Consider the following 18,090-nt stretch of genomic DNA (forward strand, 5'->3'; position numbering starts at 1 on the left):
AGCTCATAATATTTCCTCCTGCCCGTGTCCCCTCCCCTGACTTCTTCATCAAGATCAATAATACAACTATCAGTCCCTCCCCTCATGCCAGGGTACTAGGTGTAATCCTGCACTCTGACCTGTCCTTTCAACCCCAAATCCAATCATTGTCTAAATCTTGTCAAATAAAACTAAAGCAATTTCCAAGATAAACTTACCGACCAGCCTGTGACCAACCAAATTTACCTGTCTAACAGTATGTGCTAAAAACAGGGGTTTAGTCATGCAAATATATGTGTAAGCTACAGGACCCATCAAGCGCAGCACCGATTCCTCTTATTACTATATTTCTTTTGCCGCATACACCTGATCAGAATTCCGGACAGAAAAAGACAGATGAGAGCTTTTCATCAGAAAATGCAACCGTGTGTATGCTCCATCGGAATTTAGCTGTCCGAATTTCCGCCAGCCAAAAATTGATAGCATGTTCTCAATTTTCCCGACGGAAATTCCGATCGCGTGTATGCAATTCCGACACGCCAAAAATCACGCATGCTCAGATTCAACTACGAGACAGAAGCTATTGGCTACTGGCTATTGAACTTCCTTTTTCTAGTCCCGTTGTATGTGTTGTACGTCACCGCGTAGCTTGAGCCGAATTCCTTTGGAATTCCATTGAGAAAACCATCAGAGCTTTTTCCGACTAGAATTTCGATCGTGTACACGTGGCATTAGTGTTGGAACTTTTTTAGATGTCAGCAGCTGCATTTGCTTTTTAACTTATTCTTTTCACAAATAGAAAATAAAGAGAGCGGGTCTAAAAAAATCGGAATAGTGATGGTCCGTCTGGCTGCCTCCCCTATCCACGTGTCCGGCCCCCTTATCTACATATCAGTGGCACCGGATCATGAATTCCAATGCAGCGGGGTGGTTTTTTTTTTTAAGCACTTGATTAGAGCCAGAGGCATTGCACTCCAAGCCCACCCAGTTGTGTGACCATAGAAAATAAATTTTCCCGCCAATCAGGAGGCAGGTCTGTGAGACCTGTTTCCCCATTGACCAAAGCGTCGGATGCCTAGTGCTTTGGTGGAAGAAACACGGCGGACGGAAGCTGGAGGAGCAGACACCGGACCTGCCATGAACGCTGCCCGCATTCCAGAAGAGGACACCACAGCCCCACCACGCAAGCAGGTAAGTGGCAGGCCAGACGGGGGGGGGGGGGGTGTTGCTGTGCCACACCACTGAACCTGAATATGGGTATACAAACTAAAAAGCTTAAATATGAAGCAAAAACAGCTAAAAGAATATATATTTATAAAGATGAATACATATAATTTCAAATACAAATCCCTATCCCATCTATGGTTAAGGCTAAGAGGGATGTGGATCTATAATCTGAAAAACCTCACACTCTAATATTCTACGGTATTTATCCCCACCATGTGTTGCCAGCAACACTCTCTCAACACAATTAAAGCTGAAGGAACTCATGATGCCTTTATGCGATACATTTTTTTAAATACATTTATGTACAATTGTATATAGCACCCTCTACCATAGGTAGGTGCTAGAATAGGATTTTTTGCTAGGGAAATTCAGTATAAGTAAATTTAGGCAGGACTATGCTTCAGGCTAGGCCTGTCTGTTTTGATCTTGGGGCAGGGAGTGGTTAGTGTAGCAGTGGGTGTGACCACCTGTACTTCAGTGCTGAAGCACCTCCCCTGCTTCCAGGGAGAATTTTCTGGAAGAGGGGCAGGGCCTAGAACTGGAGTGGCAGGCAGCTCATGTGGGAGCCCTGACCAATCCCCAACTAGAATTGGCAGGGGGTGGGCCTTCTATATAAGCTGAGGTAACAGGCCACTGGGAGGAGTTGTCTATCAGAGGAGAAGTGGAGAATGGAGTACTAGACAGCAAGGGGAGGCAATCCCCATAGGGGGGGGGGGGGGTGCTGATCGCAGGAGGAGGCCCAGGAGAACTGTGAGGGAACTTCACCTTTACACAGTCATTGGTAAAGTCCTCATCTTTACACGGTCATTGATGAGGAGTTCCTGGAGCAGAGAGGCAGGAGAAGCTGTCAGAGCGTACAGTCCGGTTAAATTTCTTCATCATGGACTCGGGGCAGAGAAAGGTCGGTGAGTGTAGGACAGTGGAGTGCTGGATGTGGAGACATGTCAGGGAGTCTGTGAGGGAACTTCTCCCTTACAAGGTCATGGGTGAAGTCGTCATCTTTACACGGTCATTGATGAGGAGTCCTGGATCAGAGGAGAGACTGTGGGGAATAAAGAGAGCCCGCAGCAAGACAGAGAAATAGGCGGAGGGCGGGCATGACAGGGTTAACTGGGGAAGACGTCCTGTGTCCTGAAGGGGCGTTGCCATGCAGAGGCTGGGAGGGGAGGAGCAGTGTTAATGTGTTAGAGTGGGCAGCTCCTCCCCTCCTCAGTCTGCAGGGAAACGAGCTTGAGCTGGGAGCTGCAACATGGCGGCCGTGGAGGACCTTTTCGCGCGGCTGAAGGCCGAATCGGCATCCCGCGGTCCGGGATGGCTTGAGGCGAGGCTGGCGGCGGTGCTGGGTGAGGTACCCCCGGTGGCCGAGCGGGAAGGTGGCGGGCGGGCGCGAGCGCGGCGCTCCCGGCCGCCGGCTCGCTTTGCACCGGACCCCCCTTCCCCCCCCGACCTGGGACACTTGGAGGCAGCGGCAGGGATGGCAGGGGGCACTCAGGCCCGCCCGCGAAACGCGCGGCACGGCCTGCGGAGCGGCCAGGGGGGACTGTGGAGCTGGGGGACCATGGAGCTGGTGAGAGCCAGGTGGGGGGGGAGTGCTGGAAGTTCACGGCCGGTGGCGGACGGGAGCAGGAGGCCCAGGACTGTGCGGAGGGCCCCACCTCATGGCCTGGAGACGGCGGGGGCGGGGCTGGCATCGGGGACGCCCGGGAGGATGGCTGCCGGGCGCAGGGGACTGTCGGCAGGTGGCGCTCCTGGGGTTGATGGTCGGCAGCCGTCCCCTGCTATGGGACGGCGGGCTGTGGCGGACGGCGGAGAGACGGCGGCTGCCTGCAGTGGTCTGGGGCGGCACTGCGATCGAAGGCAAGCTGGCCCTGGCAAGTCCTCGCGGAAGTCGGCAGGCGGATCTGGCGGGTTGCAGAAGACCAGGGAGCTCCGCGGATCCCCGGCACCCAGTGACGTTTCTGATGGATGACAGCCGGCAGGCGAGGCGGAGTTGGCGGACGTCCGCTCGGAGGGAGAATTGTCACAGTCGGAGGACGAGGAACGGCACAGCATTCCGAAGGCAGTGGACCCGGGACCCTCGGCTGGTGGGACTCCATCCAGGCAACACGGTGAGTCCGCTTATGTTTGTTATCCTATGTCTGGCGATGTGGGGGGGAAGGCGGGTGGGGGCCGGGTGGGTGCGGGGCGGCCGGAGGGGGCCGGGCCCATTGCGCCGACCGCGGCGGTCACGGACCGCGGCGGTCACGGACCGCGCGGCGGCGGATGAGGGGTTGAGAGGTTTTCTGGCGGGTTTGAAGGAGCTGGTCCATCGGTTCGAACCGGGAGTGGGCGGGGCTGGGGCCCCGGTGTCGGCTTGGGTGGCCCCCGGGAACGGGGTGGACGTTGGGGGGCGGGGGGGGTCGACGATGGGGGCTGCGGAGCCAGCGGCGCCTGCCGCCGTAGTGGCTGCGGTGGCTGACCTGGGGGCAGGTTCGGCACCCGCTGGGGGTGGGACGGCTTCGGAGGCCTCCAAAAAACAGGACTTGGTCCGTTTAGCGGATGCGGCGAAATGTGAGGTATATGTTTGCTTCGAGGGGCCCCTCGGGGCTCATCTGAAGCCTGAGGTCCGCGAGAAGATCTGGAAGGGTGAGTATGTGGAGATCTTCGCCCTGCTGCCGCTGGAGAAGTTCAATCTGGATAGGGTGAAGCCGGAGGATCACAAGAAGGAGGATGAGGAGAAGCGGCGGTACAGGCTCATTCCCAGGACGTTTACCAATTGGCTGCAGGCGTTCGCGATTTTGGCTAGTGTGATAGGCGAGAGGAACCCGGAGCACTGCTCGGCGCTGTTTTGCTACTTGGACGCCGTGGGAGAAGCCTATCGGGTCTACGGGGGAACGGCATGGTTGCGTTACGATGAACAGTTTCGTCAGCGGAGGGCGATTCGCCCGTCCTTACGTTAGGATCATAAGGACATCAGTCTTTGGATGCGCCTTATGACTTCAGCGCGGTCGACTGGCCAGTTTTCCAGGCGGGGCCGGTGGGTCCACTAACCCTGGACAACCGGCCACAAGGAAAAAAGGGGTGTGTTGGCAGTTTAACGAGGGGTCCTGTAGGTTCAGGGGGTCGGGCAAGTACAAGCACGAATGCACTGGCTGCGGTGGGGGTCACCCTTCGTCCCGCTGTTTCAAGCAAGGAAAGGGCAAGTCCGGTGATGCGGCTGGAAAAGGGGAAAACTCCGGTGAAAGTGGGAAAGATGCTGCCTTTTCTCGATAGGTATCTGGATCGGGAAGCGGCGCAGTTGCTGGCCCGGGGGTTTGCGGAAGGTTTTCATATTCCGCCACAACTGGGGGTGGCACCCCCTTTGGCTCGTAATCTGCGTTCGGCGTTGGCTCACGCCGAGGTGGTGTCTGCGAAACTGGAAAAGGAGGTGGCTTTGGGGCGCATGAGCGGCCCCTTCCCGACGGCGCCCATTCCAGATTTGGTGGTGTCTCCCTTGGGTGTGGTGCCCAAAAAGGAGCCTAATAAATTTCGGCTCATTCATCATCTTTCGTATCCAAAAGGGGGATCGGTGAATGATGCTATTGACCCTGAGATTTGCGCGGTGTCTTATACGTCCTTTGACGCGGCAGTCTTTTGAGTCCGGAAGTATGGGAAGGGGGCATTGATGGCTAAGACCGACATTGAGGCGGCCTTCCGGCTGCTCCCGGTCCATCCGGACAGCTTCCGATTGCTGGGTTGTCATTAGCAGGAGGGGTTCTACGTCGATAGATGCCTGCCCATGGGATGTTCCATATCGTGTGCTCTGTTTGAGAGGTTCAGCTCTTTCTTGGAGTGGGTGGTGCGGGACGTCGCGGGATTGAACTCAGTGATCCACTATCTGGACGACTTCCTCTGCGTGGGCCCGCCTGCTTCGGAGTTGTGCGCGATACTGTTGGCTACGCTGGAACACGTTGCGGACAAGTTTGGCGTTCCCTTGGCTCCGGACAAGACGGAGGGCCCGCGGACGGTGTTGAGCTTCTTGGGCATTGTGCTGGACTCGGAGAGGATGGAGTGTAGGTTGCCGGAGGAGAAACTGCGGGCGCTTCAAGCGGAGATTCGCGGGATGTTGGGATTACGCAAGGTTCAACTTAGGCCGCTGCAATCGCTGCTGGGTAAGCTGAACTTTGCGTGTCGCATACTGCCAATGGGGAGGGTGTTCTGCCGACGGCTGTCGGCCAGTACTGCTGGGGCCACCTCGCCCAAGCACTATGTGCGCTTGGTCAAGGCACATAGGGATGACCTTGCGACGTGGCACGCGTTCCTGGCTAATTTCAACGGCAGGGCGCTGTGGATGTCGGGCCCGGTCAGCAACTTTGATCTGGAACTGTACACGGATGCGGCGGGGTCGGCGGGCTTCGGTGCCTTTTTTCAGGGCAAGTGGAGCGCGGGGCCTTGGCCGACTGCGTGGAAGGAGGCGGGCCTGGTTAAAAACATGTTGCTGCTGGAGCTTTTTCCGGTGGTTTTGGCGGTCGAACTGTGGGGGGAGGCTTTCCGGAATCTGAAGGTGCGCTTTCATGGGGACAATTTAGGGGTGGTGCAGGTGATCAACAAGGTGTCGGCGGCATCACCGCCGGTGGTCCGGTTGCTCAGGCACCTTGTGTTGCGCTGCTTACAGTTGAATGTGTTTATTTATGCTGTGCACCTTCCAGGCGTTGAGAACGTCATCGCTGATGCTTTGTCTTGCTTCCAGTGGGACAGGTTTCGGGAATTGGCACCGGGGGCGGAGCAGCAAGGGGTCCCTTGTCCGGAATGGCTGTGGAGGATTGTCTTGGACGAGTAACGGGCTGGATACGGCGGTCGGTGAGCGAGGCGACATGGTCCGCATACAGCAGGGTGTGGAGTGAGTGGGCTGCGTTCATGCAGCAGGCCACGGGGGGTCAGGAGGAACAGGATCTACGCTTGTTGGTTGCTTATTTTGTGGCCAGGAACTTTGAGGCTGGGGTGTCTGCGTCCGGGCTTACTAAAAAATTAGCTGGGTTGGCGTTTTGGTTCAAGCTCAAGGGTTTGCCGGACGCGACAAAGGATTTCTTGGTCAGTCAGGCCATGAAGGGTTATCGGCGTTCTCAGGTCCGGAGGGATTCTAGGCGCCCGGTTTCGTTCGAACTTTTGGGCCGGTTGTTGGAGCAGGTGGTGGGGGCCTGTTCGTCGCCATACGAGGTGGTTTTGTTCAGAGCGGCTTTTGCTTTGGCATTTTTTGGGGCTTTGCGGGTTAGCGAGCTGGTTAGCCCATCGCGGAGCCGGCAGGGTGGTTTGGGCTGGGACGCGGTGGTGTGTGAGGTGGACAGGCTGTCCATCCGGGTATGCCGCTCCAAAACGGATCAACAGGGCAAGGGCAAGTCGGTGCAGGTGGTTGCCTTGCCGGGTTCGCCTTTGTGCCCGATTGGGTTGGTGCAAAAATTTTTGACGGTTCGCCCTGCGATCCCCGGGCCATTTTTGGTGCATCAAGATGGGCAATTTCTCTCGCGTTTCCAGTTTTCTGCGATTTTTCAGCGATGCTTGCAGGCCGTGGGTTTGGGGGGGCAAAAGTTTTCCTCACATTCCTTCCGCATTGGGGCGGCCACTGAGGCGGTCCGGTGGGGTCTGGATGAGGCGGCGGTTAAGCGTATTGGGAGGTGGGAATCCAGGAGGTTTCGGTTGTACGTTCGCCCTCATTTTTTGGTTGCGTGAAGTGGGTGGGGGATAAGTGACTGCTTATTGTTGATTGTTGGTTTTTTCTTTGTGTTTTGGTATGTTTTTATATTGATGTTGGGGGTATGTTTTTTTTTTCTTCTCTTCCTTTTCTTACAGGCGGCCGGCCGGGCAGGGTGTGGATAGTGAGCCACTCATATGTTTGTTGGGGGGCTAGACGGGGAGATGCCCGCCCGGAGGGGCGCCAGCTTGGGTTTTCTAGGCAAGAGGCATTGATACGCTGGCTGGGGTTGCCGGGCATGCTGTGGGGCAGGGCGGTGTCGGAAGTCCACCGTTTTGCCCGCTGGGACGGGCCTCCGGATGTGCTGGTGCTGCACGTCGGTGGCAATGACCTGGGGGTCAAGACCATGCTGGATCTCATCAAGGAGATCAAGTTCGATTTTTGGCAGCTACGCCTTGCTTTTCCACACATGGTTATTGTGTGGTCTGACATGGTGGCCAGGACAGCATGGCGGTTCGCAAGGTCGATAGACCGGCTGAACAGGGCCCGAAAAAAGGTCAATAAGGAAGTTAGTGGTTTTGTGGATGGAATGGGGGTTTGGCTATCCGGCATCTTGAATTGGAAGTGGACACCTGGCGCTACCTGAAGAGGGATGGGGTTCACCTGAACGATGTGGGTACCGATATTTGGTCCCTGGGGATCCAGGACGGGATCCAGCGAGCTGTGAGGGTGTGGCAGGGCATGCAAGGGTAAGGTGTTCCCCTTGCTTGCTGTGGCATGTGGTTGGTCTGTGCAGATGAAGGATTTTACCCCAGGGATGGAAGAGTTCGGGGCCTATCGGTGTTATAGTACCCGTCGGTTGGTGATATAGCTAACAGTAGTTTAGCTACAGTGGGTGATCAGGTGCACTGCGGGCAGTGTTTGGCCTCTGAGCTAGTTTGTCAGCTTGAGGTCCGTTATAGTTTGGGTACCGCAGTGCCGTTAATGGTTTATGGTGATTGGTGGGTTATCCTAGCACAGACCAACGGGGAGGAGTTGCAATGTAGGAAGTGCCTTACTACCTGATTTAGTTATGTTAATTTATGTTATTTATGTTAATTGTTTGAATATTTTTGATAATAAAGATAATTGGCTGCTACGGCCATGTTTTACTCCAGATGGGTGTGGTCTCAATTTCTGGGGTAATAGATGGGGAGGGGCGTAGCAGTTTTTTAAGAAGGAAAATGTTGGGTCAGTAAGTCACATCAGTTATACAATAGTCATGTCAAATCGATGCAGCCCGAGGGTGCAGGATTTGCAAACTGGGCTAGCTGGGAACAGTAGTCTATTCAGAGTGGGTTCTTTTGCATACAGAAGAGGATGTGACAAGCAACATAATGTGATACAGAATAAGTGTGTGCAGGAGGTTAGGATTCCTGGGCGCAATAGTCTGCAGGCGTTACGCAGAGTAGGAGCAATAATCTGTGAGGGAACTTCATGTCTACACGGTAATGGATGAAGTCCTCATCTTTACACGGTCTTTGATGAGGAGGAGTTCCTGGAGCAGAGGGACAGAGGAGACACTGTAGATGTTATACACGCATAGTGTGACACTGTAGATGTTATACATCATTACTTCAAGGCTCAAACAAAGCTCTAAATCTATAAAAATTATGTCAAAAATGCTCTGATCTATGGACATCCCATATACCCTTACCCTAACCAAGTTATACTCACAATAAACAAAAAAAAGCAAAAGACTGTTCATTGTCTCAGATGTGATATATGGAGGTCTGGCAACAGGGTGAAATGGTGCATGTTAAGTTACTAGTGGCAACCACATATGCCTATAGTGCACTTTTTTTGAAGGTTTTGAAGGTCGCCACACCATACCATAGAGCCACCTCCACCAGCCAGGTACAGGGGAAGAGGGAGGACTTTCTGGGGACACTAATGTAAGGAAAGGGCCCTCTGGGGACATTGATGTAAGAGGGGGCCCTCTGGGGACACTGATGTAAGAGGGGGGCTCTCTGAGGACCCTGTGTAAGGAGGGGCTCTCTGGGGACACTAATATAAGAGGGAAGGCTCTCTGGGGACCCTGGTGTAAGTGGAGGCTCTTTGGGGACCCTGGTGTAAGGGGGGGGCTCTCTATGGAGAACCCTGGTGTAAGGGGAGGCTCTCTGGGGACCCTTGTATAAGGGGAGGTTAACTGGGAACCCTGATGTAAGGAGGGGCTCTCTGAGGACACTGATGTTAGGTGGGCTCTCTGGGGACCCTGATGTAAGGAGGGGCTCTCTGGGGAGCCTGATGTAAGGTGAGGCTCTCTGGGGACCTTGATGTAAGTGGAGGCTCTCAGGGGACCCTAATATAGGGGGAGGCTCACTGGGGACCCTGATGTAGGGGGGACTCTTTGAGGACACGGATTTAAGGGGGGCTCTCTGGGGACCCTGATGTAAGGGGAGGCTCTCTGGGGACCCTAATGTAAGGGGAGGCTCTCTGGGGACCCTAATGTAGGGGGAGGCTCTCTGGGGACCCTGATTTAGGGGGAGACTTTCTGAGGACACTAATTTAAGGGGGGCTCTCTGGGGACCCTGATGTATGGGGAGGCTCTCTGGGGACCCTGATGTAAGGAGGGGCTCTCTGGGGCCCTGATGTAATTGGGGGATTTCTGGGGACCCTGATGTATTCAATAAATATTGTTTGTTTGAGCCTCCTTCTGTTCTATATTGTTGTACTTATTCTTTGACTGTTTTGTTTAAATGAGGGAGGATTGTATTGGGAGCACTTAAGTGTTAGGTGTGACTGTGTGGCAATGGCAAACGGTTTACATAGCTCACGGCATCATGGGTCAGGTAGAGGGCACCATAGCAGAATTTTGCTTAGGGCCCCAGGGAGGTCAGGATCGGTACTGGCTCCTGTAAAGTCAAGTTGCAAATGGTACAAAGAAATTGCTCCTCCGTGGCTTGTCTTATCACAGTTCGCGTTGTATGTCACTGTGTAGACTGTGTGATTCCGTCGATCTGGGATTCCTAAGACTCCTTAGCTATTGTGCATATCCTTGGGGTATCCAATGCTTTTGGGCGGGTGGCACTGCAGTGACGCCAATGCAGTGTCTCCCTTTTTTGCATGGATTACATGGAGGTTTGTAGAGACTTCACAGGCTGAGTGCTTTGTTCTTGAGGCTCACCGGGCATTACACAGGAGGTGGTAGCTCAGGTGAACCTGTTCCTTGTTATTTCTCAGCTTAACTAGTGTAATTTCCTCCTCATAGGGCTGGCTACCTTTGGCAATCTATCCCCTCTTTAGTTTATCATGAATGCTACTGCCAGACTCATCCATTTTACCATCCGTTCAGTGTCCACCACCCCTCTCTGCTAATCCCTCCACTGGCTTCCCATGGCGAATAAAATTCAAAACATTAACACATAACATACAAAGCCATTTACAACTCTGCCCTAAGCTACATCACCAATCTTGTCCCCAAATATCACCCAAACCGTCCTCTCCGCTCCTCCCAAGACCTCCTGCTCTCTAGCTCACTTGTCCACTCCTCCCATGCTTGTCTCCAGGACTTCTCTTCAATCCTATAGAACTCCCTACCCCAATCTGTCTGCTACTTTGTCCACTTTTAGGTGACCCCTGAAAACTCATCTCTTCATGGAGGCCTATCCTGCCTTCAGCTAATAACCAAAGTTTTATTTCTCCCATCAGTTCATCCCTCACAGTTATTATCGTTTATTCCACCAGCCCCTTCCTAATAGATCGCAAGCTCCCAGGAGCAGGGCCCCCCTAACTCTTTTGTATTGCATTGTTATATTGCTGTATTGTCTCCTTTTATATTGGAAAGTGCTATGAAAACTGCGCTATACAAATCCTGTATAATAACATAACAATAATAATGTAAGAACATAGACACTAGGTTTGAACAAGGTTCTATGTATAAACATGGTACTATGGCATTACGTATGAACATGATACTGTGTATGAACATAGCACTATGTATGAACACGGCACTATGGTACTATGTATGGACATGGTACTATGTATGAACACTGCACTATGGCACTATGTATGAACATGATATTGTGTATGAAGGAAACAGATTCGGAATGACCTCCAATCATTCTAGGGACTTTATATGAACGTATGCCTCAGTGAGGCCGATCGTTCCATCCCTGGGACTTTAAATGAAACTGTGGCCTGGTAAGGTCACATATTTGCCTTGTCATATCAAAAAAGGGGGGGGGGGAAGAGGAAGGAGGTGGGACTTTATATGAAGCATGTGGTTGCAAAAACAATAAGTTGGTGAACATATTGGAATTTTTATTGATTGCCCAAAAATATAACTGAGCATAACAGATGATGATAGATGATAACAGATGATAGGCACACATATATATAAGGATGGGATAAGAAAACCCAAACCAAATACCTGTTGACTACTCCATAGTTCATGTGGTGATGTGTGGTACCAGGTATGGGTTTGGTTTGGTTTGGGTTTTCTTATTCCCATCCTTATATATATGTGTGCCTATATCATATTATTTAAGCTTAACTTTTTTTGCCAACAGATACACCTTGTGCTTGCTCCTGACGAGTGGCCTCTCAGCCACGAAACGCGTAGAGCTGCCATATATTATACTTTCAACCCATATTAATTGAATACCAAGCTCACCTCCAATATTTTATTACCATGGGACCAAGCAGCTCATAGGTTTTGCAGGTATTACTGGATGCTACTGCTCAAACCCAATATACGTTCCGGTGAACTTTGGAAGGTTTTGCTTGCCATAGCATGTGCTATTATTCATTTATGATCTGATGTACCATATTACTGTATTTGTATTTTTATGATAGTATTGTTATATGTATTCATCTGTTATGCTCAGTTATATTTTTGGGCAATCAACAAAAATTCCAATATGTTTACCAACTTATTTGTTTTTGCAACCGCGTGCTTCATATAAAGTCCCACCTCCTCCCCCCCCCCCTCTTTTGATACTGTGTATGAACATGGAACTATGTATGAACACAGCACTATGGTACTATGTATGGACATGGTACTATGTATGAACACTGCACTATGGCACTATGTATGAACATGGCACTAGGCATAAACGTGGTACTATGTCTAAACATGGCACTATTTATGAACACGGTACTATATATGAACAGGGCACTAGGTATGAACATAGTTCTTTTTATGCCACAGCTCTATGAATGAAGATGGCACTCCGCTATATACAGTATACGGTACCATATATGACTATAGCACTGAACATATTAAAAGTTCGATATAATGCTGAAATACTGAATACTGAAGTCACTTTATGAGACAACGACTTCTTGTATTTCCTTCCTTGTAGCTATGGAGCAGCTATTGTGCAATCTGGGACCTGACATCCTCATATGCAATGGGGTTGATTTATCAAAGGCAAATAGACTGTGCACTTTGCAAAGTTGTAGTTGCTCCAGCTATATTTCCATCATCCAACCATGTGCACGTGAAATGCTGTTTTTTTTTTTTTTTCCTTGCACCTGATTGGGTATTCATTGCAAAGTGAAGCTTTACCTCATTTACTAAGCTGTGGAGCAACTACACTTGCAGAGTGCAACTTAGGGTTTCCACCTGTCTGGGATTCACCCAGACAGTTCGGGTTTGGAATCATGCGTTCGGGTTTCAGACCGCCTGAAACCCAGACACATTATTCAGACCAGACTATGGCTTTCCAGCTGGGTTGCTGGCTGCAGTTGTGTAAGCCGAGAGTGTCTGTTACACTCCTTTTCACACTGCCCAAAGCCAGCACTATATATGAGCCCTTTCCCCTCTTCCCACACAGAGGGGAGAGGAGAAAGGGCTTGATCTGCTCCTCTTCCTCCCACCACTACAACTCTGTGTCTGCCCACACTCCTGCAGCCTTAGCTACATCTGGATAAGAGGTGCTGACAGCCAAGGGATGAGTGAACTCACCATCCATCCCTGTCTGTGACTGAAGTCTCCCCCCTTCTCTCTCCTGCCTCTAAGTGAGTACACTAAGGTAAAAATCATGGTTCTCAGAGTTCCCCTTTACACCAGAGGCCACAGTGTACTCCCTTACATCAGAGTTCTCAGTGTTCCCCCTTAGATCAGGGTTCCCAGAGCATCCCTTATGTCAGAGTCCCCAGAGTTATCCCTTATATCAGAGTCTGCAGAGCCCCCTCCCTACAGTGTAAGGGAACTCTGAGAGTTCAGATGTAAAAGTGGAACTCTGTGGACACTGATTTAAAGGGGGACTCTTGTGATTAACTTAATGTCAGACATCCCAACCTGCAAAAACTCATTTCAGGGAGATGACGCTTCACGCCGGTGCTGACTCCATCGACTGGGCACACATCAGGGCACGGGGCACACAGTGGGGCATGGGTGCACACATCAGGGCACATCATGGAGCACACAGCAGGGCATGGGGCACACAGAGAGGCATGGGGCACACAGCAGGGCATGAGGCACACAGCAGGGCACAGGGCACACAGGGGCACTGGGCACACATCAGGACATGGAGCACACAGCAAGGCATGGAGCACACAGTAGGGTACACATCATGGGGCACAGATCAGGGCATGGTGCACACAGCAGGACACACAGCGGGCATGAGGCATACAGGAGGGCACACAGCAGGGCACATCATGGGGCACACAGCAGGGCATGGGGCACACAGTAGGGAACATATCAGGGCACACAGCAGGCATGGGGCACACATCAGGACATGGGGCACACAGCAGGACAGGGGGCACACAGCGGGACACTGGGCACACAGCGGGGCACACAGCGGGACACTGGGCACACAGTGGGGACACTGGGCACAACAGGGCATGGGGCACACAGCAGGGCATGAGGCATGCAGGAGGGCACATCATGGGGCACACATCAGGACATGGGGCACTGGGCACACATCAGGACATGGGGCACACAGTAGGGCACATCATGGGGCACACAACAGGGCACACAGTGGGCATAGGGCACACATCAGGGCAAAGGGCACACATCTGGGCACAGGGAACATCATGGGGCATACAAAAAATAAAAACTGAGCCAACACACAGAAGCACCTGGGGTGGATGGGAGGGAAGGAGGGGCCGGCGGGGAGGAGCATGCCATGAGAGGTCTCAGCGCAGCATGGGGCACCAGCATGGGATGTGTCTCCAGATCTCCCAGGCTCTGTCCCGCCCCCTCCCCTGGCCACAGACAGAAGACAGAGCAGCTCGAGCGGCCGTACTCCGGCCACTCGGGTTGCTCTGTCTGTGGATGAGTGACAGTCCCAGCTGAGAGATCGCCCGACGCTCGCGGGTGTCTGGGAGCCCGCAGTCGAATGCAAGAGGCTCCCGCGACTCGCGGGAGACTAGAGAAGTCTGTAATGTGATTAATATATGTATAGTTCATACTATAAAAAAAGATTGCTGTGCGCCGCTAAAGTGTTTGGGTTTAACTTGAAGAAAGGTGGCAACCATAGTGCAACTGCACTTTTCAAAGTTCACACTGTATTTACATTTAATAAATCAACCTCAATGTGTTTGTGGCTTATGCTTTTCTCCTATGCTGGGAGCAAGCAAAACTTCCATTGCATCATGTGAACTGCGTTTTTCCTGGTTTAGATCTGCTCAGCTATGACATGCAGAGGTGAAGAAGTGGCTATATGGAAATATATAGCATTTCTATATATGCATATACTTAGACTTTTTCCAGTCAACTGATAAACCACAATCTTTTGGGATCCCCTACTCCTGCAGTAATGTGTGACTACATAGGAGGTAACAACACTTTTAAAGTGGAGTTCCAGCTTGGGTAAAAAATGCTGTAGCTGCTGACTTTTAATATAAGGACAATTACCTGTCTAGGAAGCCCGCAATGTCGACACCGGAAGCCGACCCGTCCATCGGCTCCGGGTGCAGGCAACATCATCCTTTCTAAGGGAAAGAGAAAGTGAAGCCTTGCGGCTTCACAGCCTGTTTCCTGCTGTGCATGCGTGAGTCGTGTGGTGCTTTCTGAATGGTCTCGTCATCTTCTGGGACACATACAGTGGTGTGAAAAAGTGTTTGCCCCCTTCCTCATTTCCTGTTCCTTTGCATGTTTGTCACACTTAAGTGTTTCGGAACATCAAACCAATTTAAACAATAGTCAAGGACAACACAAGTAAACACAAAATGCAATTTGTAAATGAAGGTGTTTATTATTAAAGGTGAAAAAAAATCCAAACCATCATGGCCCTGTGTGAAAAAGTGATTGCCCCCTAAACCTAATAACTGGTTGGGCCACCCTTAGCAGCAACAACTGCAACCAAGCGTTTGCGATAACGTGCAATGAGGCTTTTACAGCGTCCTGGAGGAATTTTGGCCCACTCATCTTTGCAGAATTGTCCTAATTCAGTTACATTAGAGGGTTTTCGAGCATGAACGGCCTTTTTAAGGTCATACCACAACATCTCAATAGGATTCAGGTCAGGACTTTGGCTAGGCCACTCCAAAGCCTTCATTTTGTTTTTCTTCAGCCATTCGGTGGTGGACTTGCTGGTGTGTTTAGGATCATTGTCCTGCTGCAGAACCCAAGTTCATTTCAGCTTGAGTACACGAACAGATGGTCGGACATTCTCCTTCAGGATCTCTTGGTAGACAGCAGAATTCATAGTTCCTTTTATCACGGCAAGTCTTCCAGGTCCTGAAGCAGCAAAACAGCCCCAGACCATCACACTACCACCACCATATTTTACTGTTGGTATAATGTTCTTTTTATGAAATGCAGTGTTCCTTCTACGCCAGATATACTTGGACACACACCTTCCAAAGAGTTCCACTTTTGTCTCATCGGTCCACAGAATGTTGTCCCAAAAGTCTTGGGGATCATCAAGATGTGTTGTGGAGAAATTGAGACGAGCTTTGATGTTCTTTTTGCTCAGCAGTGGTTTTCTCCTTGGAACTCTGCCATGCAGGCCATTTTTGCCCAGTCTTTTCCTGATGGTGGAGGCATGAACGCTGACCTTAACTGAGGCAAGTGAGGCCTGCAGTTCCTTGGACGTTGTTGTGGGGTCTTTTGTGACCTCTTGGATGAGTCGTCGCTGCGCTCTTGGGGTAATTTTGGGCGGCCGGCCACTCCTGGGAAGGTTCACCACTGTTCCATGTCTTCGCCATTTGTGGATAATGGCTCTCACTGTGGTTCGCTGGATTCCCAAAGCTTTGGAAATGGCTTTATAACCCTTTCCAGACTGATAGATCTCAATTACTTTCTTTCTCAATTGTTCCTGAATTTCTTTGGGTCTCGGCATGATGTGTAGCTTTTAAGGATCTTCTGGTGGACCTTACTGTGTCAAGCAGCTCCTATTTAAGTGATGCCTTGATTGTGAACAGGTGTGGCAATAATCAGGCCTGGGTGTGGCTAGAGAAATTGAACTCAGGTGTGGACAACCACAGTTATAGTATGTTTTAACAAGGGGGGCAATCACTTTTTCACACAGGGCCATGATGGTTTGGATTTTTTTTCACCTTTAATAATAAACACCTTCATTTACAAATTGCATTTTGTGTTTACTTGTGTTGTCCTTGACTATTGTTTAAATTGGTTTGATGTTCCGAAACACTTAAGTGTGACAAACATGCAAAGGAACAGGAAATGAGGAAGGGGGCAAACACTTTTTCACACCACTGTACAGGTCCCAGAAGGCGATGGGGAGAAGGAGGAGGGCACAGTGGAAGTGACGTTCCTTGTCGTGGCGCCGTGGGCCGGAAGTCCCGACTAAAACCAATGCTTATACTTACAAGGGAGTTCAATTTTTGCCTGGAGCGCCATTTTAAGAATCAGCAATTCTGCCCACCGGTGTCTCTGCCCCACCTCCTGTCTGCTCTTTGGACTACGAGTGACATCATTGGTGGAGGTCTTTTCCTCCTTCTTGCAACCATCATGTGTGGCAACCCAATATACATACTTTAAGTCAGGGGTCTCAAACTGGCGGCCCTCCAGCTGTTGTGAAACTACAAGTCCCATGAGGCATTGCAAGGCTGACAGTTACAAACATGACTCCCACAGGCAGAGGCATGATGGGACTTGCAGTTTTGCAACTGCTGGAGGGCTGCTAATTTGAGACCCTTGCTTTTAAGTAATATGGGAATTTATTTACTTTTGCAGGACCCAAAATTGATTCACCAATGACTGATCAGATTTTTGACTGTAGATCAACTTACCGGTTTTCCTCTTCAGCATATGTTCAGCCTCAATGCCGGTGATCTGTGATACTGTGCTGAAGACGTGAGCGCAGTGGACGGATGCACGCTCCATGCAGTAACGGTGATAGATCTGCCGCTCTCCAGCCTCCTTATCAATATCGAACTTTAGCAAAAGAAACATAACAGAAAGCACTGATAAGAACATTTGGATTTACAGTTTATGACAGATCATAACTGGCGGCAAAAGCTGGCCGGGTGCTGAAAAGGGGCAAGGGCTGGCCAGATGCTGAAGTACCCCTTTCAAAAGCCTTCTGCCCAGAAGTAAGTAGTGAACTGGCTTTTTGGAGGAGTTATGCAAATATCAAAACCAGTGGCGGCCGCTCATTGGGGGTGCATGCGTCTGGCCCCTAATCTACATGCAGGGTGCCAGACGCATTGGATTCCAATAGAGTTGTTGGTTTTTTTAAGCACATGATTAAAGCCAGAGGCTCTAATTGGCTTCAAAAAAGGGTGGGCCTGGAGTGCAGAGCCCTGCACCCTGAGCCCACCCTGTTGTGTGACAATAGTGAATTAATAATTACTAATGTCTTCCTGTTTCTCCTCCCGGCCAATCAGGAAGCGGGTCCTGAGATCCCACTGGCCGCGAGTCTTAAAACTCCATTGGCTGGGAGTACGAAGACTCGATTGGCCAGGAAGAGAAGCTATGGCTGGGACACAGAGGAAATGGAGGGTGGAAGCCGCTGCCGCAGCTGTGACCTGCATGAGGTAAGTGCAGGGCTGAAGGGGGTCTGACAAGCCAAAGAGCGAGCGCGCCAGAGACTGGAAAAGGGGGGGGTGTGCGGTAGCGGGCTCGAGCTACGGGGGGGAGGGTTAGTGTGGGGTGGTGGGCTGGAGCGATGGGGGGGGGGTGACTGTGGTCCCCGACTGATGGAGCACCAGCCACCACTGATCAAAACGCCTTGATGGGTGAATGTCAATCTGGAGGAGTCTGCATTTCTAGGCAGGCTGTATTTTTTTGAAGCTCATCCTAGGTAGCACCCACATTCGATGCTGAGCCTCCATGAATG

At 51.2% G+C, this 18,090-nt stretch overlaps 1 protein-coding gene across 1 annotated transcript in view; it reads right to left on the bottom strand.

The window, feature by feature from the left end:
- Window positions 1–18,090, bottom strand: part of GYS2 (glycogen synthase 2) — a 94,704-nt gene that overhangs the window by 55,794 nt on the left and 20,820 nt on the right. The window contains exon 5 of the mRNA XM_077468688.1: window positions 17,042–17,186. Coding sequence (XP_077324814.1) covers window positions 17,042–17,186 — 145 coding nt within the window. The remainder of the gene's footprint in view (window positions 1–17,041; window positions 17,187–18,090) is intronic.

The sequence above is a fragment of the Lithobates pipiens genome, unplaced genomic scaffold (genome assembly GCF_037356315.1).
Source record: "Lithobates pipiens isolate NorthernLeopardFrog02 unplaced genomic scaffold, aLitPip1_a1.2 Scaffold_8, whole genome shotgun sequence".
NCBI lineage: Eukaryota > Metazoa > Chordata > Amphibia > Anura > Ranidae > Lithobates > Lithobates pipiens.